The 24403-nt window shown below is 55.8% G+C and overlaps 9 protein-coding genes across 9 annotated transcripts; 4 read left to right on the forward strand and 5 right to left on the reverse strand.

The window, feature by feature from the left end:
* Positions 1-174: 174 nt before the first annotated feature.
* PUNSTDRAFT_117692 (YVTN repeat-like/Quino protein amine dehydrogenase) lies at positions 175-3922 on the reverse strand. The gene is made up of 16 exons (XM_007378958.1): positions 3879-3922; positions 3309-3822; positions 3136-3242; positions 2984-3070; positions 2797-2934; positions 2673-2747; positions 2559-2619; positions 2375-2500; positions 2025-2324; positions 1394-1971; positions 1274-1339; positions 1098-1221; positions 925-1027; positions 531-873; positions 294-483; positions 175-237 (listed from the first exon to the last, which is right to left on the reverse strand). The coding sequence occupies exons 1-10, from the start codon at positions 3891-3893 to the stop codon at positions 1853-1855; spliced, it is 1542 nt and encodes a 513-aa protein (XP_007379020.1). The 5' UTR covers positions 3894-3922; the 3' UTR covers positions 175-237; positions 294-483; positions 531-873; positions 925-1027; positions 1098-1221; positions 1274-1339; positions 1394-1852.
* Positions 3923-4075: 153 nt separating this feature from the next.
* Positions 4076-6846, forward strand: PUNSTDRAFT_117693 (MFS general substrate transporter). Its single transcript, XM_007378959.1, has 19 exons — positions 4076-4309; positions 4367-4428; positions 4484-4611; positions 4670-4835; positions 4889-4937; positions 4986-5022; positions 5082-5158; positions 5211-5260; positions 5317-5469; positions 5520-5538; positions 5594-5602; positions 5655-5730; positions 5785-5843; positions 5899-6032; positions 6086-6167; positions 6228-6322; positions 6379-6402; positions 6453-6539; positions 6592-6846. Exons 1-19 carry the CDS (start codon positions 4103-4105, stop codon positions 6677-6679), a joined length of 1602 nt encoding a protein of 533 aa, XP_007379021.1. The 5' UTR covers positions 4076-4102; the 3' UTR covers positions 6680-6846.
* A 153-nt stretch (positions 6847-6999) lies between these two features.
* Positions 7000-9446, forward strand: PUNSTDRAFT_129746 (gamma-glutamyltranspeptidase; the record flags this gene model as incomplete). The annotated part of the gene is made up of 14 exons (XM_007378960.1): positions 7000-7077; positions 7128-7218; positions 7276-7342; positions 7394-7529; positions 7581-7705; positions 7758-7788; positions 7839-8135; positions 8189-8331; positions 8390-8571; positions 8627-8677; positions 8732-8746; positions 8801-8883; positions 8941-9232; positions 9292-9446. 14 exons carry the CDS (start codon positions 7000-7002, stop codon positions 9444-9446), a joined length of 1746 nt encoding a protein of 581 aa, XP_007379022.1.
* A 107-nt stretch (positions 9447-9553) lies between these two features.
* PUNSTDRAFT_58295 (protein serine/threonine phosphatase 2C) lies at positions 9554-11287 on the reverse strand (the record flags this gene model as incomplete). The annotated part of the gene is made up of 11 exons (XM_007378961.1): positions 9554-9582; positions 9635-9883; positions 9940-10010; positions 10059-10088; positions 10139-10285; positions 10336-10475; positions 10537-10739; positions 10793-10806; positions 10858-11013; positions 11068-11137; positions 11188-11287. The coding sequence occupies 11 exons, from the start codon at positions 11285-11287 to the stop codon at positions 9554-9556; spliced, it is 1209 nt and encodes a 402-aa protein (XP_007379023.1).
* Positions 11288-11545: 258 nt separating this feature from the next.
* PUNSTDRAFT_95685 (phosphoglycerate mutase-like protein) lies at positions 11546-16860 on the forward strand. The gene is made up of 18 exons (XM_007378962.1): positions 11546-11890; positions 11956-12364; positions 12424-12512; positions 12577-12856; positions 12911-13002; positions 13068-13246; positions 13313-13346; positions 13414-13487; positions 13557-13772; positions 13838-14704; positions 14768-15169; positions 15235-15456; positions 15511-15579; positions 15645-15684; positions 15743-15749; positions 15806-15921; positions 15975-16324; positions 16379-16860. The coding sequence occupies exons 1-10, from the start codon at positions 11686-11688 to the stop codon at positions 13943-13945; spliced, it is 1686 nt and encodes a 561-aa protein (XP_007379024.1). The 5' UTR covers positions 11546-11685; the 3' UTR covers positions 13946-14704; positions 14768-15169; positions 15235-15456; positions 15511-15579; positions 15645-15684; positions 15743-15749; positions 15806-15921; positions 15975-16324; positions 16379-16860.
* A 497-nt stretch (positions 16861-17357) lies between these two features.
* PUNSTDRAFT_129749 (uncharacterized protein) lies at positions 17358-18840 on the forward strand (the record flags this gene model as incomplete). The annotated part of the gene is made up of 8 exons (XM_007378963.1): positions 17358-17465; positions 17524-17620; positions 17682-17716; positions 17774-17847; positions 17903-17909; positions 17964-18132; positions 18186-18448; positions 18508-18840. The coding sequence occupies 8 exons, from the start codon at positions 17358-17360 to the stop codon at positions 18838-18840; spliced, it is 1086 nt and encodes a 361-aa protein (XP_007379025.1).
* Positions 18841-19215: 375 nt separating this feature from the next.
* PUNSTDRAFT_59468 (uncharacterized protein) lies at positions 19216-20015 on the reverse strand (the record flags this gene model as incomplete). Its single annotated transcript, XM_007378964.1, has 5 exons — positions 19216-19362; positions 19413-19565; positions 19631-19783; positions 19846-19888; positions 19960-20015. The coding sequence occupies 5 exons, from the start codon at positions 20013-20015 to the stop codon at positions 19216-19218; spliced, it is 552 nt and encodes a 183-aa protein (XP_007379026.1).
* Positions 20016-20158: 143 nt separating this feature from the next.
* On the reverse strand, positions 20159-22234 carry PUNSTDRAFT_117697 (cyclophilin-like protein; the record flags this gene model as incomplete). Its single annotated transcript, XM_007378965.1, has 10 exons — positions 20159-20472; positions 20534-20701; positions 20759-20907; positions 20971-21060; positions 21116-21256; positions 21307-21404; positions 21459-21613; positions 21661-21885; positions 21936-22082; positions 22140-22234. 10 exons carry the CDS (start codon positions 22232-22234, stop codon positions 20169-20171), a joined length of 1572 nt encoding a protein of 523 aa, XP_007379027.1. The 3' UTR covers positions 20159-20168.
* Positions 22235-22416: 182 nt separating this feature from the next.
* Positions 22417-24394, reverse strand: PUNSTDRAFT_117698 (importin alpha protein; the record flags this gene model as incomplete). The annotated part of the gene is made up of 5 exons (XM_007378966.1): positions 22417-22585; positions 22646-23476; positions 23527-23847; positions 23902-24308; positions 24361-24394. The coding sequence occupies 5 exons, from the start codon at positions 24392-24394 to the stop codon at positions 22529-22531; spliced, it is 1650 nt and encodes a 549-aa protein (XP_007379028.1). The 3' UTR covers positions 22417-22528.
* Positions 24395-24403: the final 9 nt, after the last annotated feature.

A 24403-nucleotide genomic window follows, 5' to 3' on the forward strand; every position in this document is an offset into this window, starting at 1 on the left:
TGCAGTGGCTGATCAACACCGTCCAAGCAAGGGTCAGTCCAGCGCCAGCCGATACTCTCGTCAGCTCACAGACAACCCAGTTTGCAGACAACCCCGTCGTTCCCTTTCTTGACGAGGACAATTTCGTCGAGTTCATCACCTCCCGCGGCCTCAACTATCACTACTACCACTCGTCTCCCGCGAGTAAGAGCAAGCCCGTTCTCCTGCTCTTGCACGGATTCCCATCCACCTCCTATGGTCCGCGCCCTCCTTTCCATCCCTCCTTGCGTCGTTGCTCACGTCGTATGCCGCAGACTGGCGCCACCAGATCCTCTTCTTCCAGAAGCAGGGCTATGGCCTGATCGTCCCCGACATGCTTGGCTTTGGCGGCACAGACAAGCCCACCGCGCCAGAATCCTACAAGTCGAGTCTCATATGCGCAGACATCATCGAAATCCTGAATAACGAGAACGTGGAAAAGGCCATCTGCATCGGCCACGATTGGTATGCGTCGAGCTCTGCCGTTGCCTCCATTTCCTGATTGCCTGCAGGGGTTCCAAGATTGCCTCACGGCTAGCCAACTACTTTCCCGAACGCTTCACTGCATTCGCCTTCCTCGCCGTAGGCTATGTCCCGCCAGCCCCGCAGTTCGATCTGCAGGCCATCCTCGAATCTTCCAAGGCTGCCCTCGGCTACGAGCTCTATGGCTACTGGGTCTTCATGTCGCAAGAAGGCGCCGACCGCATGATTGAACACAATTTCGATTCGTTCTTCAGCATCGCATGGCCTGCAGACCCCGAATTTTGGAAGACGGACATGGCGCCGCTCGGCGGTCTTAAGGCGTGGCTGCTGGCAAACCGCAAAGAACCGCTTCCGCCCTATCTCACAGAAGAGGTGACTCTGCATGTTTCTCCATACTCCAGGATCATTTTGACGTTTCTCTAGGACAAGAAGGTCATGAAAAGCAGTTTGCTCAGAGGAGGCTTCGCTGGCGCCGTGAACTGGTACCGTGTGATCACCACCAACGTCGAGGCTGAAGATGATCGAAGTTCGCTGGATTCCTTCGTCCGCTGCGTTTCCTGAACTGATTGTAACCCCCCCCCCCGCCCGGCGCGCAGAACTTCCCCGCGAGGACTATACCGTGCCTCACCCGGTTTTCTTCGGCGGAGCCACCAAGGACTATGTCGCGGTCTCGTCCGCAGCAAAGGCGAAAATTGGGGAATATTGTCAGAACGTCACGATCAGGTATCTGTCTTATTTGTTCTTGTACGTATACACGGCTTAACATACCTGCCAGGGAGTTCGATGCTGATCATTGGTTAATTCTAAGCCATCCTGGCCAGGTATGCCGCGAACTCTGGTAGACATAACTCGCACTCCGGATAGCTCACAACCATACTAACACGCGTGGCAGGCATTGGATCACCGAGATTGAAGGGGAGAAATGGGTCGGCGATGATTCTGAAATGGTCGTTACCTTCCCGACTGCCCCAAGCAACCACTTGAAGGACAAGAAAAAGGAAAAGAAAGACAAGAAGGACATGACCGAAGAAGAGCGGCGAGAACGGAAGGAAAGGAAGGAAAGACGTAGGAAAGAGAAGGAGAGGCGGAAGGCGTCTGAGGGCGGAATTGAGCTGATTGAAGTCTCGAGTCCGGTGCGGGAAACCGCACAACAGGTAAGGGACGAGACCACATAATACCAGATGTTAAACCACAGACATTACCCACATACGTATGCCTGGAAGTGTAGCCAGTGTAGTTGTAGAGAACCCGTATTGCTGTTTGTAATGACTATAATGTGCTGCCAGTTTGTATATATACTATAGTTGCATTCATACACGAAACTCTGCAATCCAAGAAAAATAGATCTCCTTCAAACCGCCTCTCCTCCGTGATCTTCGACTTCGAATGCACAGCAGAAGGTATCTTTGTCGATCAAGATCAAACCTTTGCCATCGGGGGCCCATTTGATGTCTCGCGTATCAAATCTCTCTACATCCCCGGTGAGGTTTGATTCTTCGACAGGCATTGGAAAAAGCACTGACTAGCCGGAACACCTATGCACTCCGCCATCTCCTCCGCGACCTCATTCGGCTGGCCCAGAGTATCTTCGTCTTCGGTTTCGCCAACCCACTCGTCGCTCCATGTGTAGATCGCCCCGCTACCGCAGCAGAGCGCCAGGCTTCCGTTCCTGAGTGGGTTCCAGCGCGCGTGCAAGATCGGGTTGGAGTGAATCAGCACCGAATGCAATTTCGGTGCGAAAGGATCAGGAAATCGGGCAGGAAGAGAGGTAGACGGCGCCGGGACCGGGAACGAGTATAGAAAGACTGCCTGCGGCGAATTTTCTGGAAGATTGCGTTCAACGGCGGCTTCTTGCAGCGACGGACTAGCTGACCGAAGCGAACAAGCAAATAACTGCCATCTTTGTTCCAATCAAGTTGCACCGCGCCGCTCTTGGGATTCGGCTTGCTTGGATCAACCCGTGCGTTGGGCAAGACCTGCTGACCTCGGAGACGTTCGTCTTATGGCCATGATCAAATACATCTGCGTGCGTGCCGCGGATACAGAGCGGAGCTTACAGGAGAGGAACCCGCGTCCCTGCGTCGCTTCAAGCCAGTTCGAGGGCTCTCGCCAGACCGTCTAGCATTGCCGATCAGGGAGGGTGTTTTTCACGCCAAGAGGAATGCCCGTACCACGCCAGATGGAATCCGGGCGTAAAATTCAAGCACGACAGCAGGGGTCCAGGTCAAACTATCCAGAATGTGGATCTGTGCTAAGTCAGCGATGGGGGGCATCGCTGGGATGAATGATGCATGCCTTGTCGTCCCACCCGCCGACGGCAACGAAGACTCCGGACGGATGCCATGCAACCTGTCGAACGCCAAAACCTGGGTCCGGACGAGGCGAAAACGTCGCCAGCTGTTCGCCGGCTAAACTCAGGATGTGTAGCTTGTACTGGACGCGATTATCAGCTTGTCGACCATGGCGGTGGTATGATACATACTTCCAGGGGCCCCTCCCATACGGCGAGATGATTGCCTCGAGGAGAGAGGCTGAGCGCCGACAGGGAGGATGTCGGTAAGGGATAATGCTACCCACGCAGACTGTCATCCAATTTATTCCCGCTCGCGGAGAAAGGCGTCACGCAGCACCTACCCTAACGAGTTTGTAACCGTCAATGGCGTCGTAGACGCCTACGGTATCCTTGGATTTGTGCCTTTCGGCCAAGACGAAATAACGCCCATCGGTCCGAAATGCATATCCTGAGGGAACCCATTCATGCGGTCAGTGAGATGGAACGCGGCTTACTGAGCCACTGTTCGACCCACCTCGATCAGGATGTACCGGGTATTGAATATACGTCGCCGTTCCGGTAACCAGAGACCAGATAGTAACTCTCAGCTGCGGTAGGATGACGAAGATTGTGATACATCTGAATTGCTGATGAAGCGTACTCACACCCCACTCCGAGAAGCACAAGATGCTCCTGCCATCGGGGGCCCACTCGGCCTTGACCAGGCCCTCCGCTCCGGCCTCTATACGGCCGCGCCACTCTTCGTCACGCATCTTGAAGACGGACACCACCCCGTGCTTTGCGCACGCGGCGAGGAGGTACTCTGAGTCGCAGGCCCATGCGGCATGAGTAATGAGCTCAGGACTGGCGTTGGCTCTGGCAAGCGGGGCGATTGCCGAGGCGGTCGCGGAAGGTGTGGCGTCCACGAGCCATGTGCGCGTGATGAGGAAGGTGTCCGTCCGACGGACGATAAGGCGGTCCTGCACGGCCGTCAGAATCCAGTTTGCGCCGGGGCTGAAGGCGACGAGGCCCGCAGAGTGGCGATAGATCTATTGGCCAGTGAGTTTCGTTGCCTGGATGTCTGCGAGGAGGAGGAGGAGCTTGCCTCGGTGAAGTCCATTGAGGCGGGCCACGGCGAGACCCGACGCCAATCCCACCCGGTTGCGGTTGATGGGCGGTGGCTGTGCCGGATTAGGTCGCCCGGATGACGTTCAGCTCTTACTTAACCTCGGCCTATTTATCCGTGTTGCCCCCCATGATTTCCACATATATGAGATGTAGCGGTGGCGACCCACCACTGCGCCCGCTTTGCCTCGCGACACTCCCCTCATGTCCGGTTCTGGTCCCAGCCCCAGTCATTCAGGCGACCTCAGGACCGGTACGCCTACGGTCATCGAGCGCGACGACGGCAGCGACTACAGCCACAACCCGGACAACGAGGAGATACATCATGAACAGTACCCGGAACCCAACAAGGACGGCCAGTATGATCCGTTTCTGGTCCGTTTCGAAGAAGGCGATCCCGAGAACCCCAAGGTGCGAATGGCTGGGAAAGATGGGAAGCGTGTTGCTGGGAATGACGCGAACCAATAGAACTGGTCGTTTGCACGAAATACATACTTGACAATCGCTGCCGGGGGCTTGGTTTTAAACGCGTAGGTCGCGCTGTGCTACCGGCCAAGTATTCCATCCTGACCGGTTTCAATGCAGGACGTTTGCGAGCTCCGCTCCGTCTGGAATCGTACCGCAGCTAATAGAGGAATTTGGGTTCGGAGAAGAGGTCGCCACCCTTACTATCTCACTCTTCGTTGCCGGATACTGCATAGGGCCCTTACTATGTGAGCTTCCACCACTTCGTGATGGGTGAGCACTGATCACTCACCGCATCCACGTTAGGGGGTCCGCTCTCTGAGCAAATCGGCCGTAAACCGGTATTCCTTGGGACATTCATCGTTTATTTTGCCTTTCAGATTGGATGCGCCTTGGCTCAGACCACGGCGCAAATCATCATATTTCGTTTCCTTGGCGGCATGTTTGCTGCAGCTCCACTCGCTAACAGCGGGTCAGTGCAATCACCCTTGAGCACGCATTGCGTCTGATTCCGTCAAAATGCAGGGCTGTACTGGCAGATATATGGGACAACAGGACGCGGGGTACGGCTATGGTGAGAGTCTGTGCCGTGGAAATGAAGAGTGTGACTGATGTCGTATAGGCGATCTTCACACTAGCTCCCTTTGCCGGTCCTGCAGGCACGTGCATGATAATCGCATTTTCTGCAGGTCTTAACTTGATTTTGTCATTGATACAGTGGGACCTATAGTCGGAGGCTACATTGCCGTATCCGGGACGTCATGGCGTTGGGTGTTTTGGGTGCTGGCTATATACGTTTGTCCAACCCCCCTTGGCGTCCAATCTGATGAATAACGTTACTTTCTAGGCTGGAGTCACCACCATCCAGATTATACTCACGATTCCAGAGACATACGCGTATGGATTGCGTTTATCTTCCTACAGGTTTGCAAACAATCTTATGTCTCCTGTAGGCCCATCATCTTGGTTGGAAAAGCTAAGAGAAAGCGGATACAGACGGGTGATGATCGGTACTATGCTCCGATGGAGAAGACGAAAGTGCCGCTCAAACGCCGTGCGGAGGAAGTGCTTGGCCGACCGTTCAAAGTCCTGTTCCGAGAACCCATGTGAGCATGCACAGGTACCGTTTTGATAGGATTCACTGACAATCGCGCAGGTTGATCGCCATCACGCTGGTAAGTTTGGACTTCTTGAATCCACACTTGCTCCATAATGACGCTTGGAATATAGTACATTTCCGTGAGTTCCATGCTTCGCAAGTTGTCTCGGATGTTTCTGACACCGTTCTTAGTTTATTTACGGTTGTATATACCTCCTCTTCGAGGCATATCCCATTGTCTTCACGCAAGGACATCATTTCAACGCTGGTAAGTCGATGGCTCGTCAACTTGGTAGATATCTCCATTGAACACGTGTGCCAGGTGCATCAGGACTGATGTTCTTGCCCCTTCCGCTGGGTGGTGCTACCGCTGTCGTGATGGTGAGAGTTGGCTAACGACGATCATACCCGACATCGCTCACTCAAACAACGACAGTATATCCTGTATTGGATGCCTAAATACAACAAACAGGTCGACAAGTATCATCCGCATCCTGTACCCCCAGAAGTTCGTCTTCACATGGCGGTTGTGGGCGCCCCGGCGTTCGCAGTCGCTTTCTTTTGGTTCGGGTAAGCGTGTGTATCGCACGTGCCCGAGGGGAGAGAAGCCTAACCTGTACTAGTTGGACCTCGTTTTCCAGCGTAAACTACTGGGCACCTATGATGTCTGGTCTCGTGCTGGGATTTGGTATCCAATGGCTTTTCGTAAGTGGTCTGGCAGCCCAACTGCAGAGCGGGTGGCCTGTACTCACTGCCGAATTCTAGTTGCCGCTGTTCAATTATATGGTGGACGCTTATCTGTTCGTGGCCGCTTCCGCTTTATCCGCGAATACGGTTGTACGTAGTCTGTTCGGTGCAGGGTAAGCCGAATCACCCCCACTCCACTCGCCTTCCCCGCTGATGCTGTATTCGCAAGTTTCCCGCTATTTGCGCGACAGATGTGAGGCTATTTGTCAGTACCATATTTCGCCGATACTTAGCACCTTCCAGGTACGTCACGCTGAACCCAAGATGGGCGTCAACGCTGCTGGGATGCATCGCTGTTCTCCTCATACCTATCCCCTTCTTGCTAATCAAGTGAGTGTGCCGTTGGCGTGATTACAGGGGCTCAGCTGATTACGGCTTCCAGGTTCGGCCCGAAGCTGCGCGAGAAATCCAAATATGCGCCGACACATCCTCCACGCCCGCCTGCGGAAAAGCAGAAGGAATCCGCATGATTTGTCACCGATGCACGCAACAGACCAAAGATATTCTACACGAAGGTACTGGCTGCATCTATCGTAAATGTTTTGGGAACCGCGTATATACAACCATAGCGCTAGTCAATAATTTTGTGTCACAGCCACCCGGATGTTATCTAATCTCCACACTCTGCGATCTCGCCAAAACCGTGAAGCCGCTTCTCATGTCCATGCGAAAGTACTCTTGTGGTGCTCCGACGGAATGAATGATCATGGTCAGGGAAGGAATAGCGGGCTGACGCGCAGCTTTGCTCTTGTCCATGGGTCAGAAGTCGTCCGCCCCAACGCCCGCAAAGATGTCTCCAGTTCAGATCGATTGGTCTAAGGTAGACCACCCCGAGCACCTCCTGCAGCGGTTCCCCAGTCGTCGATCTGTCAGTTTCTCTCGCTTTGCCAGGCTGGAAGAAGGTTTACCGGTTGATAGATCGTCTACGGTACGAAGGGGGTCGTATCTTCGTCGCAACCTCTGGCCACGGAGGCTGGCTTGGAGATCTTAAGGAAGGGAGGTAACGCGGGTACGCTGATTCGTCGACGTTCGTCCAGAACTGGTTGTATACTGAAGATATCGACAGCCGATGCCGCTGTCGCTACCTCCGCGGCGCTGAATGTTACGGAACCGAGCTGCTGTGGTATTGGCGGGTAAGGCACTACGGTTCGACCATCGTTAGCCTCCTTAAACGCTCGCTGCAGAGATGCGTTCTGCCTTTTCTTCGATGCGAAGACGAAGGAAGTGAAGGCGTTGAATGGGTCGGGTCACTCTCCCCAGAAGCTGACCCTGGACTACGTCAGGAGCCGCGGCATCGACGGCAGCAACATTCCTGCTACGGTGAGCGCCGAGCATGCTCTTCATGTACTAGACAACCTTACCGTTTAACAGGATTTGAACTCTGTCACGGTACCCGGTGCCGCTGCAGCTTGGGTGGACACGGTCGAAAAGTTCGGGAGCGGCAGACTTTCAGTCGCGGAGGTTTTGGCCCCGGCCATTCGCTTGGCCGAAGAGGGGTGCGTCAGCCCAACCCGACCCTCATCGTCCCGACACTAAGTTGCTGGACAGTGTTCCCGTTTCGGAAATCCACGGCTTCTCCGTACGTTCAACGATCTATCGGCATCGTTCTCGGCTGACGCGGTCCTTTAGTGGAAACGCTCGGAGCAGCTCATCAAGAATGCCTCGCCCAATGCCGACGAGATGCTTCTCAACGGCAGGGCTCCGAAACCAGGCGAAATCATGACCTTCCCCACTCTGGCTCAGACGTTCCGCGAGGTAGCTGAGAAGGGGAAGGATGGTTTCTACAAAGGCCGCGTTGCGCAGGCGATCGTCCATCTCATACAGAGCAAGGGTGGCGTGATGGAGCTCGAAGACCTCGCGAAGCACGAGACGACGTTCGTGGAACCGATCAAGTATACCTACGGTGGGGACGTGACGGTCTACGAGGTGTGTTCGAGGTGCTTTCGCGATGCAGTATCCAATGGTCACCCTCATCGCAGTGTCCACCCAACGGCCAAGGTATCACCGCACTACTCGCGCTTGGTATTCTCGAAAGCATGCAAGAGCAAGGAATTATCGGCAATATACTGGAGATGGAGCACAACTCGCCTGAATACTTGCACACCCTTGTCGAAACCTTGAGGTGCGTTGTGAGTCAGACCTCGGGATCCCATCACTCATCACTCGTCGGTTTTGCAAAGGTTGGCATTTGCCGATAGCCAGCACTTCGTGAGCGACCCTGAGGTCGAACACGTCCCGGTCGAGGCACTCCTCAACAAGGAATATCTGGCGACCCGCGCAAAGCTGTTTGACCCGAAGAAGACGAACCCGCAAGTGGTCCACGGCAAACCCGTGCACTCGTCGGACACGGTCTACTTCTCTGGTGGGAAGAGCAAGCGCTCTGTTTGCGGATGCAAGTCACTCACGATACGATCCAGTGACCGATCAGTGGGGTAACGCGTGCAGTTATATTCAGAGCAACTATGCCGGTGAGTTGCTCACAACGGTGGACCGCTCGTGCATCGACTGACCATCCATCCCAGGGTTTGGAACCGGAGGTACATGCTGACACGTGCTTCATGACAGCGCTCCGAACTGACACCCCTCGCCAGCGATCCCCAAGGGCTGCGGATTCACGCTGCAGAACCGCGGATCCAACTTTACCCTCGTCGAGGGGCACGTCAACATGCTCAAGGTGCGCTTTCGATGCCCCAACGCCAGCAGCCGTAAACTGAGTAAGCGCGCACGATAGGGAGGCAAGCGGCCGTACCACACCATCATCCCCGCGCTGGCCAAGCGCGGCGACGACCTCTGGCTCTCGTACGGCGTCATGGGCGGGTTCATGCAGCCGCAGGGCCACGTGCAGGTGCTGCTGAACATGCTGCGCGGGTACGGGCCGCAGGCGGCGCTCGACGCGCCCCGGTTCTGCATCTCGGCGGGCAGCCCGGACTCGGAGGCGAAGCAGACCGGGATGGCGGGGGACATCAATAGCGAGGTTTACTTTGAGGAGGGCATCTCGGACGAGACGGTGAACAAGCTCAGAGGTGCGCGGTCACTTCCCCTGCTCTTTTTCCCTTGTTGGTGATCGATGAATGATGTGCAGAGATGGGCCACGACGCGAGGCAGCTCAGCGGCTATGCGAGGGGCATGTTCGGGCGTGGCCAGGTGATCGAGAAGATCGTCGATCCGTCCGGGCGGACGGTTTGGGCCGCTGGATCGGACTTGCGCGCGGACGGCCACGCGGCGGCGCAGATCTGAGCAAGATAAAGTAATGCGCGACGAGACCGTTCAAAAGAGATGTACACGATATATGCTTGCGCTAACACAATGGAGAATAAATACCAATAACGCGCGACGATAGTGGTTTACATCCGTCGTTGTCGCTCGTTGCCGACTAAGCCAAAACGTAAGATCGTGTAGCAAGTACGAGGCGCTGGTATCCTTACCGGCTTGACGAGACCGATACTCGCGCAACTCCTTCGTCCTGTCCGGCCCTCGGATATGACCCCAGCCGGCGAGCGGAACAACGATCACAGTCATGTTGTCTTCGCCGCCAAGTTCCTCCGCGAAGGAGAGGATGCGGCCGGCAGCGGTGCGGGGATCTGGCGCGTCGCGGGCCAGGTCGACGATCTCGTCGTCGGAGAGGATGGAGGAGATGCCGTCGGAGACGAGGACGATGTATGCCCACTCTTGTCCTTATGGATGAGGGATCAACCACAAGCGCACAATAGGGTCACGGAACGGTGCGTACTCTCGAGGAGCTTGGTGCGTACTTCCGGTTCGGGGGTGACGCCGAACGGCTTGTAGCGTAGGTCGCCGAGGCTGGACTGGGTGAGATATACAACCCAAGTCGGTCATGTGCATACTCACCATCGTGTGTTAGCCAAAGCGCCCATCCACCTTTGGGAAAACTCAGTAGGCAGACGCGGCGGCGAGGGACGGTCATTTACCTCGACTCTCCGAACGAATCTGTGATCAGCGAGGACCCCATGGTCCGACGTAATCGGATGGCTTCGACTCGAGCGTCCGGATGGTGGGTCTCTGTCATGGGCTGCGCTTTGCCTCCGTCGGTGGCGCACAAGAGGACGCGCGTATCGCTGTATGATGGTGAGCGCCGCGAGCGATGCGAACTGATCGCTAGCCTCACCCGACGTGAGCTACGGTGAGCGAGACTTGCTTGGCGTTGAAGAAGGGCGGTTGAGGCTGGTCCAAGGTGTGGAGGACTATCACGGACGCGGTGCACCCGCATTGTTTGGCGTACTTGTCCGCGGCCAGATGCCTGTCGACCTGTGCCGCCCAGCCGGTCACGAAAGGACCACGGAAGGGAAGGAGAAGGAGACGGACTCACGTCGAAGAAAGCGAGGGTGGCGCGAGCCTCGAGGTCCATCTCGTCCTTGCAGTCGCCATGGACCCAGGGCGCGAGGGCGCCGCCGCGAAAGCGCTTGAAGTAGCCGCCGATCTCTTGGATCCAGGCGTACATCTCGGGGATCTGTTCCTTGTGAACATTCTCAAAGAGGCCGTGGAGTTCTTGGCGACAGAACTGGGATACCGCTGGCAAAGACGGTCAACAACTGAGGCGGAGCCAGGTCGGTTTCGAGACGCACCTGATCCGCCGTGGCTGGGGTCGTCAATATACCGGACTGGTAGGGAGGTTCGATGGACGACCTACCCGTCGTAGATGCCGACGAACAGGGCCTGTCGGGCGATGGCGTCGTTGCCGAGTTTGGCGGGGTCCCAATCTATGGCGTGGCTCTTTTTGGCGCTGAGCCGGAGCTCGTGCGGGTCGAGAGAGAGGGCGGAGAAGGCGTAAAAGTCCTCCTGGTGACTGCGCATCGATTGGATTATAAGGGGAAAGGGCAGTGGAGGACAAGTGAGCTACCTTCGTGTGCCGCGAGAGTTGGCGACCCCGACGATCTTGGAGGACGAGAGAGGGATGCGGCCGGCGCCGTCTGCAAAGCGGTGAACGGACTGGGGTGGTGAGAGCGCGGGAGGGACTGACCTGGGGTAGCGAAGCGGATGTAGTCGTGATAGCGCCTGGGACGGGGGCCACGTCCGACGGAGCCTGCACGAGAGCACGGCTGGGACAGTCTGAGCGCCATGCCCGCCCCGGAACAGACGCGCGACGCAGAGATGGGCCGATGACGTCAGCGAAACACGCGCGCGCGCACACGTGCCTCCGCCGCCTCCCCCACGTTCGACGCGCTCGACGGTCGCGGCGAACGCAGCCCCGACGCGCGTTCGAGCCAGCAGCGCAGGCACGTCCAGCTCTGCGCCCCCGCCAGGCAGGGACGGATCCCGCTGATCCGTCGACGACGAGCCAGTGAGCTCGACCGAACGACGCCCGTGTGTGTTGGGCCTCTGCGCTTATTCGTCCGGCTTCTTGCTCTGCGCGGGCTTCTTCGGCCCTGGATGGCCCCATGACCGTCCATATAATATAAAATCTCACCCGTAAGCCGTGCTCGCCGTTCGCTTGCCAGCATCGAGCATCGTCGCGATCATGCACCGCGTTCATGCCACGCTGCTCCCGCTGGTCCTGCTCCTCGTCCAGCTCGCGAACGCGAACCTTGTCCCCCGCGTCGTCTCCTCCTTCGCCGGCGAGACGAGCACGTTTGATTTCCCACCCAACGGCGCCACGGTCACCGCGACCGACACGGTAAACTTTCCGGATCCCTCAGAGGTCGGCTTTGCCGGTCCCACCCCCAGTCAGTTCCGACCCTCTCTCTCTCTCTCCCTCTGCGCACCTCTTCATACCTTCCGCCCTCTCTAGCTGGGGACGAGGCCGAAGCGATCGCCACCGCTCCCGTCCTCGCCAAGGTCGACACCGCCTTTCCGTTGATCGACCCCAAGGCGGCAGGCAAAACCCAAAAGGCTTTCAGGGTCATCGATCACTGGGGCAACCTCTCGCCCTTCCAGTCGATCGACTCGTCCGTCTACGGCCTGCAGGACGCGTCCCCGGTCGTCCCGGACGGATGCGAGCTCAGGCAGGTTCACCTCCTCCACCGTCACGGCGCGCGGTACCCCACCGGTGGATCCGACCCGTCGGCCTTTGCCGCCAAAGTGCACGCCGCTGCGACCAACGGCACCGGCTTCAGCCCCAAGGGCGCCCTCTCGTTCTTGAACACCTGGACGTACAAACTCGGCGCAGAGATCTTGACTCCCTTCGGCCGAGAGCAGCTGTAACGTCGTCTAGCCAGTGCACTCTTCCTCAGTGGATTCACACCACGCCTTTCACCAGCTTCAACCTTGGCGTCGGCTTCCGCGTCAAGTACGGAGATCTGCTCAAGGGCTTCGATGACTTGCCCGTCTGGCGAACCACCTCCGAAGGTACGTCATTCGCGATCAAACCTTATTATGATATCCTGCCGCTGCTGATCCCGCGCACCTGCAGCTCGCATGGTGGACTCGGCGCTGCACTTCGCTGCCGGCTTCTTCGGCGTGCAGTCCTATCAGTCCGACTACCACCAGCTGATCGAGATCGAGTCTGACGGGTTCAACAATACGCTGGCGCCGTACGAGGTCTGCACCAACGCCAACAACGCAGCCGGCTCCTTTGGCAGCATCCAGGCCGCAAAGTGGGTGCAAATTTACCTCAACAAGACCGTCAAGCGCCTTGCGCCGCTGCTTCCCGGCTTCAACCTCACCGTCACCGACGTCTTTGCCATGCAACAGTGCGTGGCGTTTATCCCGAGTTGTCTTCTTCTGTTCTGACGGTCCTTCGACAGGACCTGTGCTTACGAAACTGTCGCCCTCGGCTTTTCGTCGTTCTGTGGGCTGTTCACCGAGGAGGAATGGAAGGGCTATGAATACGCTAACGGTATCGCTCTCTCGCGCCATGATGCACCGTGTGCTCTGTCCTGAGAGCGCGCCTGTCGTCGGCAGATCTGCAATTCTGGTACTCCAACGGTCCCGGCGGTCCCACGAACGCCGCTCAGGGTATCGGTTACGTTCAGGAGACCATCTCGCGCTTGACCCAGACGCGAATCACCAACTTCGACACCTCCGTCAACGGCACGAACGTCGCGTCCAACATCACCTTCCCGCTCAACCAGCCTATTTTCGTACGTCTTGTCGAGCGCGCATCTCATTGATCGCGAATCCCGTTAACGCCGTCGCTGCGTGTTCAGGTCGATGCGACCCACGACACCGTGATTAGCGCCAGTAAGCGTCTCAAGTCTCCATAGCACTCCCCACGCCAACTGATCCGCCGCCGCCGCCGCGTGCACAGTCCTCGTCGCCTTCAACTTTACCGCTCTAGCCGCGAACGGGCCTCTGCCCACAGACCACATTCCCAAGGACCAGGTGAGTGGCCCGGTCCACCCCCTTGCCTGGCAGATGAGGCGCTGACGCGCGCACGCCACCGCCACCCAGTCGTACATAGTCACGCGGATCGCGCCGTTCGCGAGCAACCTCGTCGGGCAGGTGCTCGCGTGCCCCGCCAAGTCGGCCGCGCCGACGCACATCCGCTGGATCTTGAATGATGCCGTGCTGCCGCTCACGGGCGTTCGGGGATGCGGTCACGACGACAAGAACGGACTGTGCGAGCTCGACGCGTTCATCTCCGGCACCAAGGCGCGCATCGCCGAGGTAACGCCGCTTTTTCTCTTCGCACCGAAACGGCCATTGATAGCGATGGTTCGCCCTAAAAACAGGTCGACTTCAACTTTGATTGCTTTGCCAACTACACGATCCCGGTGCCGGATAACATCATCGACGGCAGGTTTCCGCCGGCGCTGAGGAACGCGACCACGATGGCTTGAAAGGGTTTAATACGCCTCACGTCGAGCGGCGAAGCTCAAGGTTACGAGAGAAAAAAGAACGATTGCCTTTCCATACGTAAAGATCCGGCGATTGCATTCTGGAACGGAATGTTGGTGCCATACAATAGCACTTTTTCCCCCGGGATCCAGCATGCCATGCGTGCGCAAAGCCCGAGGCGCTCTGTGGAGGGTTATGAATCCGCACGTCAGAGCATGACTGACGGTGCGCTCGATCCCCGTTTGCACGTCGGGATGGGTCGATCTGGGAGTGTATCCTTCACGTAACGGGCGTTCGTGCGGCCCATGAAATCGCACGCGCGGGCTGCCCTCGATGGCTGATAAGCCCGATCTGTCCTATCCTTGGGGAGTTCATATTTGCGGCTTGGCCGGGGGGTCAGATGGTGCCGAGCGCTACTCGCGTACTTCATGTGCCCGGGACGTGTGACCGCGGGCTTAAGGCCTCGATGCAATCGCAACTGCAGCCTTCCCGAACAGGTGATGTCTTGCATTTGCGCACTACTTATACTGCGCGGCTGGGAAGGAGAAGGTCCGGGGATGCAGGTGGCGGTGTGCCGAATCCGACCGCCCGAGTGCGGGAACGAGCTGAATGGTTCCATGAACCGCAGATAGATATATATACGTACCGATAAGTTCAGAACGAACATGCTGTGCGAAGACGTAGGCACCCGTGCTTCGTACTTTTGCTATCGCAGACGCCTCCTCGCTCCGTGGGTGGCGGGGCACGAAGGGGGACACGAGGTGCGTGCGTCTCCCTGTTCGCGTCCTGTGGCAGGCTGCACAACGACAGCATACGTTGCGCAGGCACCCGGTCGAGATGGATTCGTACCGTAGAAACGCCAGGCCAACAGGAGCAGACGGCGACGGACTGAATTGGCAATATTCCGTTCGGGGGATGCCGGCGAGACGAAGAGATCCCAGATCTCAGGCCAATTCCCATCGGGCCTGCACCAGGTTCCCGCGACGTGCCACCAGGTACCTAACCTTGTCCTGTCCCCGCAGCCCCCGAGCGACCGAACGTCGTATATAATGTCCCCCGGCTCGCGCCCCGCGCGCGTCATATCACCACCGTCCTCTGTAGTCTACGGCTGAATACATATATCCCCCTTTCCCCCCTGCGCCTCCCCGCCGATGGCCAGTGGCAATGCCACGCAGACCCAAGACTTCGACTTTGGCATCCGGCTTGGGATCGTGTTCCTGGCGGAGGTGCGCGTGTGCGCGTTGTTTGATCCATCGTTGGAAGGACGCTGACCGGTATTCGCATTGCGTAGGCTTTCGGCGTCTCCGCCGCTGCCGTCCTGGGGCTGCTAGGCTATATTGCGGTCCGTCTCCGTCGACCTCCTCCTCATCCAAGATCCGCAGACGTCTCAAACCCTGCCTGCAGTACAGCGCGGTGACGATCAAGAAAGGCGCGCTGCGGCACTGGTCGACCGTCACCCACGTCCACTGGTACTTCCTGAGCTTGCTCGTATCGGAGCTCATACAAGCGATCGGTGAGGCTTCCCGTATGCACGCGGCGATCGACGCTTATCTCTGGGCTCGTCCAGGCGGTTTACTCGATATCAAATGGGTAATAGAAGCACGTGTCACCACGGGATCATATTGCACGGCCCAAGGTAAGGTTTCTTGAGCATGAGTTTGGTGCCAAGACCGCAGGGCTGTACTGAACGCGTGGGCGCAGGCGTGCTGAAAAATATGGGTGATGTTGGCGTCGCGCTGGCGTGAGTCTGGTGTCTTCTTGTAGGTCGACGCTCTGACATCCTGAACCGGCCATTGTAGATCGTTGGTACGATTGTATTCACCAGGTGGCGAAAGTTATGTGCTAAACGACGTTTTTCATAGGCAATTGCTCTCCATACCTTTCTCATCCTAGTCTTCCGATGGCAACCGAAGCCATCGCCTCGTGTTGCGATTGCGGTGCTTGCCTGCATATGGACTTTTCTCATACTCATCCAAGTGTACGTTTACCTGGTTTCGACCGTACACACCCGACACTGAGTTGTGCGTTCAGGGTGATATTTGGAAGTCGCAAGAAGAAGTACTATGGCGATACCGGTTTTTGTCCGTCGTCCACTGAAGTGTCCGCTTTTTTTTCTTGTCACTTAACGAGTCGGCTGCATAGGGTGCTGGATCGAACCCGCATACGCGGCGGAGCGCATCGGACTTGAGTATGGGTGGATGTGGTTCGCATGTCTGATCAACCTGGTGCTCTACACCCTCCTCGCGCTCGTCATCCGCGGCTACGTCGTCGTGGACGGCATCAAATTTCACGTACCGCGGCAGGAGGAACGCGTGCAGCTGCGGTCCTCGATGGGGTCCACAGCAAAAGACGCCACAGGTATCGCTTGGCGCATGCTTTTCGTGAGTGTCCGATTGTCGTGTCGTTCAGGGGGCTGTCTCACGCTGTTCATCTAGTACCCGGCTGTCTACACTATCACCGTTATCCCGATCGCCATCGTGCGGTGGGCAGCATATTTCCACAGCGTACGCGTCCCTTTCTGGGCAACGATACTGTCCGACTTTGTTTTCGCATGTTCCGGCTTGCTTAACGTCCTCCTATTCTCGCTCACTCGGCCCACCCTCGTTCCCAAACGAGCCCGTCGATCCACGCAAATCCTGATCACTCCTCTTGCCTCACATAACGCGTCTTCGCCCTCTGGGCGTTCTCGTAGCCTACATCCCTCGCACGAATACTTCGACCACGACGAGGACTTCATACACGAGCCGTGGGCCGTCGCACCGCGACAATCGACCGTTACTCCTGCTCCAGAACACAAGAGATCGATACTGGACTTGAATTTCCCTGAGCCGATAGCATAGTGCCTATATGTACCAGTAGACTCGTAGACAACATCTGTATTTGATCATTCATGCGTTTGGCTTCTCATAATGAATCCACCAACCTTCGGAGACTTCGCGCTCGTTCCCATGCTGAATTAGCATGTTAGCGGGATGATGTTGCACGGTCCCTGAGCATCGCTCTCGGCTGAGGCCGGTGGAATGGTTGGCAACACCATGTGCTTGTGCTTCGACCCACTGCAGTGCAGCGTCGGCAGGCGACGCCACTACTCCCCTTCCATCCTTCTGGCTCGAACCGGAACACCGACCGCACACGAACCTAATCCTTCGATCACCGCATGGAGACGGAAAGGGGCAGCGCAAATTTCCATGGCGAAGAATTTTCGTTTCCGTGCTCCGGCACTACATCGCCCACTAGTGCTATCATGCCTGTCAGATACACATGGACGCGTATACCTCTAACTCCTCATATATGTCCTGGAGATCTTCCGTGATCCCGTTTTCCACCAACTCGTCCCCGGCACCCGACTGCCCTTCGCTGGTCCGCGGCGTATAATCCCCTACACTCAGGGAAACCCTCCGCGTCAGCGCAACCATGACGGACGGAGATTTCACCTCGGGAACGCTCGCTGGTATCGGAGTCATCACCGCCGCTTTCGGTGTATCTGCTTTGGCCGTTCTGCTTCTCCTGTTGCACATCGGTGTACGTGATAGCTATCAGCGCACAGCTCGCTTCTAGGCTCATTGTTGCTTTGATACAGTATAGTGCCGCGGTTGACGACCAAGGCGCACGAAATAAATCGCCACAGTTCTACTATGTCATCAGTCTCTTGGTTTCTGAGCTGGTCCAGGCAGTCGGTATGCGAAATGACGGCTTCGATGACCCGTTCAAGCGCGGCTGACACGAGCCTCATTGCAGGCGGCATACTAAACGTTAACTGGATCTTGCAAAAGGTGTCAACTGCCAGATGTGAGATCAACTGCCGTTGCTGACTATCGGACAACTTGCAGAGCGTGGTGGAGGGGTCTTACTGTTCAGCGCAAGGTGCTCTCAAGCAACTTGGCGATGTGGGTGCTGCTTTGGCGTAGGTGTCATGACTGGATTCTTGATGTAGTTGACTGATCTGTTCCTCCCCCCAGAAATCTGGTATGCGAGCATCGTTGCTACACCGCCAAATGACGCTTAACCAGCATCACACAGGCGATTTGCATCCATACATTTGCCGTGATCGTGTGCGAGTGGCGACCGGATGCCTCGCGCTCGTCTTTGATTCCACTTACCGTGGTACCCTCCATATGGGTGTTCATCACCCTTATCGTCGTCATTGCAGCGGCGATCCACCCGGGCTACTACGCCAACACTGGGCTTTGTTCGTCGCGTCTTTCATTCGGAGCAGATATCGTTTTGACCCGATACCTGTAGGGTGCTGGATCTCAGAGAATTACTTCTATGAACGGCTCTTTTTGGAGTACATTTGGATGTGGACGACCGCATTCCTGAACGTGTTGCTCTATTTACCCGTCTATCTCAAGATTCGCGGTTTCATCGAAGTCAGATCCGGGCGATTAGCGCTCACTCCGAAGGAGGAACGGGTGCATGTAGCTACCGCCGTGGCCGCGCCTCGACGGAGAATGGGGAAATACGCAATGCGGATGCTCCTCTACCCCGCGATCTACATCTTCGCTGTGAGTGACTATAACCTTCCCTTGCTAGCATACCATCTAAAACGTGATTATCCGTGAAGATTTTGCCGATCGCCGTGGTGCGGTGGATCAACTTCGTCAATTCCATTTCTGTGCCTCTGTGGGCAACGGTACTCGCGGATGTCTGCTTCGCGTCTTCGGGCCTTCTGAGCGTCCTGCTCTTCCTCAAGACCAGGCCCGCGCTTGTGCGATGGAACAAGATGCCGGTCGCGACAATCGTCGTTTCCAGTTATGGACCATCGTACTCCCGTCGAAGCGTGGCCCTCCCCATGAATGAAGAAAACTGGGATGAGGCCCTCGGCGATATCAAACTACCGAATCATTTTGCACTATCTTCAACAGAAACTGGCCTCGATACGAAGATGAATGTATGATTGATCACATGTCGCACGAGGTTGCTTAGGGGAGGAGCTAGTACTAGTACTCTCAAAGAGTGCACCACGCATTGTATTATAGATATACGCTACGATCCCCAGACCCAGGTCTTAGATGGACACTAATGGTGATTGGAGCTAGATGTATGGTGTAGCCCAGCGATGTATTTCGTTCGAAGTCTTCAGGTCGACACGGGAACGCGGCTCTTGGATGAGTCGCGAACCTCTTCTGTACGTGTTCAAATGGTCTCAGCCTTCAATGCGAGATTATGCGGGATGGGATCTTTACCTTCACGATCGACGTCGCTGTCAGGCTTGGCGACGGGCTCGGACACCGGTGCCGATGGCAATTGGATACCTTGATCGGGCTCCGCGCTACCCAGCTATACTCAAAGAAATCAGCGCAATAACATGACGAGAACGCAGAATACTTGCTGCCTCTCTCTGGAGCTCCAGAAGCTCGGCTTGAACGGCGTCTTCCTCATCCAGGGTAAGATTATTGGCGAGCATATCCCCAATTTCCTATGAATCCATTCTACCACGCATTCGCGACTAACGAAGTTCACACTCACCTGCTGGTATGCCCGAGCTTCCTGCGTCTCGTCGAGGAGCTTCTCTACGCTCTCTACGCTCATTTCCTTATGCAGTTCCTTGAGTACAGCGTTCCCTTGCTTCAACCCGTGCAGCACCGAGACTTCCACCAGCGAGAACTCGATGTTCGAAACCTAGAAGACATGGTCAAAGATAACGATGCATAACCGGTTCTTGGGTGGCAAAGAAGGTAGCGGACCAGTTGCTCCAGGGTCTCCAGCTGAGCATCGGTCTTGGTCAGTAAGCTCTGTTGATACTTTCGCCTTCGCAGCGCGATAAGTGCGCGATCCTTCTCGCCCGCAAGGAGGTGTTGCCGCGCAATTTCTTGTTCACGATCAAGAATAGCTTGGATCTAGGCTCCATGTCTGTCATCATATCATTGCGCTCATGCCAGCAGTCGCCATATAGACGCACCTTACGCTGATATAGCTTGAGCTTGTCGCGTTGCAGCTTCAAGCTGGATTTGGCAGCGACTCGTAAGGACTATGATAACGCAAAGCATGCGAGAGCAAGTGATCACGAACGGACTCAAGAATGGCTTTGTCTTGAGCGGTTATTCTCGGGACTGACTGGTTTACGCCCATGCTACGGGAAGTGATGCATAGGATCGACTCAAGATGGTTTATGAGCACATCCTATCCTTCGAGTACTACGGTGGCAGTGCCCAACCATTACATCAGGGATATTCTCCGTGGTCACTGCAAGTGCACTTGGATGACTATATAGCAATGCACTCATTACCAACTGTCGAAATTGCCAAATCCTATCCGCCGCTTCTTCTTCCCCTCCTCCTCTCCCGTACTGTCCGCGGCATCTACGTTCCTCTTCGTGCCAAGATTCAGGTACTTACCTACACCTCCGGCAGCTTCTGTCCCTTGAGTATGCTCCGGGCCTTGCCCAACTTTCACCCCAAACCAGTTCACGTCGTCGCCTTCTTTCTTCTCCTGGTCTGCTTTAGCTTGAGGATTGGCCGCAGCCTCCGCTTTCTTCGCGAGTTTCTTCGCAAGTCGGACTTTGTAGTCCTCGAATGGGTCCTGGTAGCTATAGCAGCAAGGATAAGCAATGGCATCGTGCGCTGCGATGAAAGGCGCCTGAGACATACATGATAGCCTCCGTAATGCGAACAGCCTTGGCCGGCCGCTCAGTGCCGTCCTTCAAGGGCAATCTCTCCAGAGCATCCAGCACGTTTTCTCCGCCGACCAATTTGCCAAAAACTGTGTGCTTCCTATCTAGATGTGGTGTGGCACGGAAAGTGATGTAAAACTGCGACCTAAACATCGCGAAATGTTTGACACATCGGTCCGATGAAAGAAAACATGTGCATTACCCGTTTGAATCTTTACCCTTGTTGGCCATAGCAAGGATGCCTCGCTCGTCGTGCTTGGCGGCACCCTTGAGATCGTACTCATCTCGGAATGGCGTTCCCCAATAGCTTTGTCCTCCAGCCCCAGTTCCCGTAGGGTCACCGGTCTGTATCTATTATCGGTATGTACTTCAGCACATCGCTCATGAACCACTAATATTTGTTGGAAGGTTCACCATGAATCCTGGTACCAGGCGATGAAAGAGGCAATCGTTGTACTTTCCTTGGCGGGCCAGCATTAGGAAGTTGTAACATGTTTTGGGAGCCTGTAAATATGGTATTTTTAGATGGTAGCGGGCATGTGTCAGACGTGGTGCGTACCTTCTCACAAAACAGTTCCAGGTTGAGGCTACCACCCCCCAACGACGTGACGACTCGCACATAGGCTCGCCGCTTACCCACGTCCTTTTCCTTGCCTTTGCCTTTGGGTGGGTTTGAGATCGCTTCGTACATCAATTCTTCCTGAGGCATGGAGTTGGTTAACCTCATGGTTCTACCCAGAAGGCGCTCACCTCGTCCCACACCAGCTTTGTGCCTTGCGTCGTCGGGTCGATGGATGTGGATGTGAGAGATGCTCCCGGGAGACCACTGGAGTAAGGCGAGACGTTCCCTGAAATGGGATGGAAGGTGAGGTTAATTCTAGTGAAAACAGTGAACAACGTACATGGTTCGGCCGTTTTCTTGACGTTGGCAACTCCCCCTGCTGGGGCTGGCTTTGCTACGACTTTGTTCTTCTCAAGCTCAACCTTTCTCGGAGGGGTCGCCGCCACCGAGGCCGTAGGGAGTCCATGAGGATTTTGAAGCGTGATCACGTCTTCTCTACAGAATTCATTAGACGAGCACACCAATGGCTGAAGCCAACACACTTCTTGAATTTCACATCAGCCACCAGATCTTTCCCTCCTTTTATACTTTCTGCAAGGAACACGTTGCCGGTGGTGGCAATGGCGACTATGTGCGAGTGTTCGCTGAACGGCTTGAAGGTGATTGGGTCATGCAGTTCGCCCGAAGCTTTCCTCGAATAGTGAAGTTGTATCAGATCTGATGGTTGCAACGTTTTCTGAGTTATTGGATGTCTATTGTCATGTTGTCTATTGCACGTTTAGTGTAGTCACCGGAAGCAACGATGGCGTGTACTCACTTCAACCACGGGATGATATTCAGGAGATCAAATACATAACCTGTACCGTCATCGTTTCGGGCACAGACTGGATGAGTCCACGGTTGAAAAGTCAGAGCACAGCAGTCGAACGGGGTCCGCGCTCCAGGGGGAGGTGCTTGGGCCTTTCTGTCAGAGTACGATTGGTATACGATGCCTGGGATAGCCTAAGTGACATATACTTACGCTTTGTACCCAGCAGTCGACGCAGTATGCTGGCCGTAAAGGCCGGAGTGCTCGGAGTGAGTAATATAGAGCTTGTTGCTGTTGCCGTGGCCCATGTCAGCTCAGAATCGTGGAATGTCACGGCACAGGTGTTAAACTACGTCCATACACATTCACGCTGTGGCGGTGTCCACGATAACCACCTCGCGCCGACTTTGTATTGGATCCTTTGCGATTACACGAGGCCACTTACGAAACACGAGAATACACGCACGAGAAAGCATTATGGCACTTGAGCTCGGAAACCGCATTCACTGCAGATGGACGTATGACTTATGATGGATGTAACGGATGTTACGGGATACAGGGAAAGAGAAACAGAACAGAGGGATGAGAGCAAGATACCCCGCCTATTGTTGTCCGCCGAAGGTAAAACCTCCCTGCGGAGCACTGACATCCGAATGGAACTAAACAACCAACAGTGTAAGCTCATTTTCCAGGTGATAGTCAGGATGCAATATACGCACAGCGAAGGTACCTGAAGCGTCCACATTAGGCGCGCTGATGCCAGCATCTTCCTCCTCATCGGGGAAATACTTGTCCATTATGTTGAAAGCCTTCTTGTAGATCTCCAAGTTGTCGTGCTGCTGGAGGTTGTGGATGGTAACCATTCCACCCGCTTCCTCGACGAACACCGCATATTGGTTGACTGCACCGGGTCCGGCCGCCTGTTTGTCCATCTCCCCGACCTTGAGTATGTTGTCGAGACCGTCCAGGGCGACCTGAATGATCTTGTTGTCCATCATTTGCAACAGATCACACAGCGGACCAATGCAACCCTGAGAAACAAGATAGCGAATCTGCGAGGGCTCCTGCAGACCACCCGAGGTTGCGTTGGAGAGCGCCCAGCACGCCTCCTTCTTCGTCTTGAAGTCAGCATGACGGAGAATATCGATGAGCGGCGGGATGATATTTGCGTCAATGACCGCCTGAATCTGCGGAGGTGAGCCAGCCGTGATATTGGAGATGGTCCAACAAGCCTCCTTCCTGATGCCCTCCTTGGGTGAAGACAGAAGCGATAACAGTGCAGGAAGCGCTCCGGAAGCGATGACTACCTGAGTTTGGAGGTCATCGCCTGTTACAATATTGCCCACTGAACGCAGCGCGGGAGTTTGGACCGACGTCGAAGGATGCGTCAGGAGTTCGACGAGTCGTCTGCAAACACCAGATTCGATGACGGCTTGGATCTTGTCATTGGAGCCATCCGACAGATAGGATATCGCCCAACATGCGTCGATCAGGATCTCATCGTCAAGAGAGTAGATGAGCTTCGTGAGAACAGTGAGTGCAGGGGAGATCTAGGAAGCTCGTCAGTGGGCAGACACGCGGCAAGGACTTTTTTTCTCACCAGTTCCCAATCAGGCTGGGGCGATTTGCCTCGGCAGAAGTTACTCAGGGTCCAGGTTGCGTTCCTCATCATGCTCAACTTGTGGTTCTCGCTTAGCAAGTTGAGCAGAGGACGAAGGGCGCCTTGCTGGAGAACGTAATCTCTGCACTGAGGGCTGTCGCCGGCAATATTGCCTAGAGCCCAGACGGCTTGCTCGCGCACGTCAAGAACCGGTGACGACAGCAACTTGATGAACTCCGGGACAGCCCCGGAGTTTATCACGACTTGGGTATGATCGGCGGTCCCTGATGCGATGTTTGTGAGCGCCCATGCGGCCTCAAACTGCGATATACCATGAGTCGCTGCAGAAGGCAAGGCGCATCAGAGCATACGCACCTGTAGCATCGAATGACCGCCCTTTAGAAATTCAACGAAACGAGGTACAACGCCACACTCGATAACTCGATCGATAGGAGGGCTCTTCTCCTTGGAGAGTAATTTGCGGAACTTGGTGGTTGCGTCCAACTGCCGCTCCGGATCGTTACCAAATACATCCCTGATCATCTCCTCGGCAAGCTGCATAAGCAGGTTAGTACATTGCTTGTGCAATACTTGAAGGGTTCGTACTGGGGGCTCCCATCCGCCGGATGAAACCTCCTCATCGGAGTCGGCACCAGTGTCGGCGATGAGATTGCGTCTTTTCGAGATGTTTTCTTCTCGCTTTTGCCGTCTGATCTCAACTTGCTGTTCTTCGCGTCGGCGGCGCAGCTCGTCTGCCTTGAAACCGCCTTTGGCCTTATAATCTGATAGGGTTCGTCAGTTTCCTTTCCACTAGCCAGCAGGATAGATACTCGCCTCTTCTGCGGTGCTCTTGGGCGCGTGCTTCCATGATGTGTAT

This window comes from Punctularia strigosozonata (genome assembly GCF_000264995.1).
Source record: "Punctularia strigosozonata HHB-11173 SS5 unplaced genomic scaffold PUNSTscaffold_1, whole genome shotgun sequence".
Classification (NCBI taxonomy): Eukaryota; Fungi; Basidiomycota; class Agaricomycetes; order Corticiales; family Punctulariaceae; genus Punctularia; species Punctularia strigosozonata.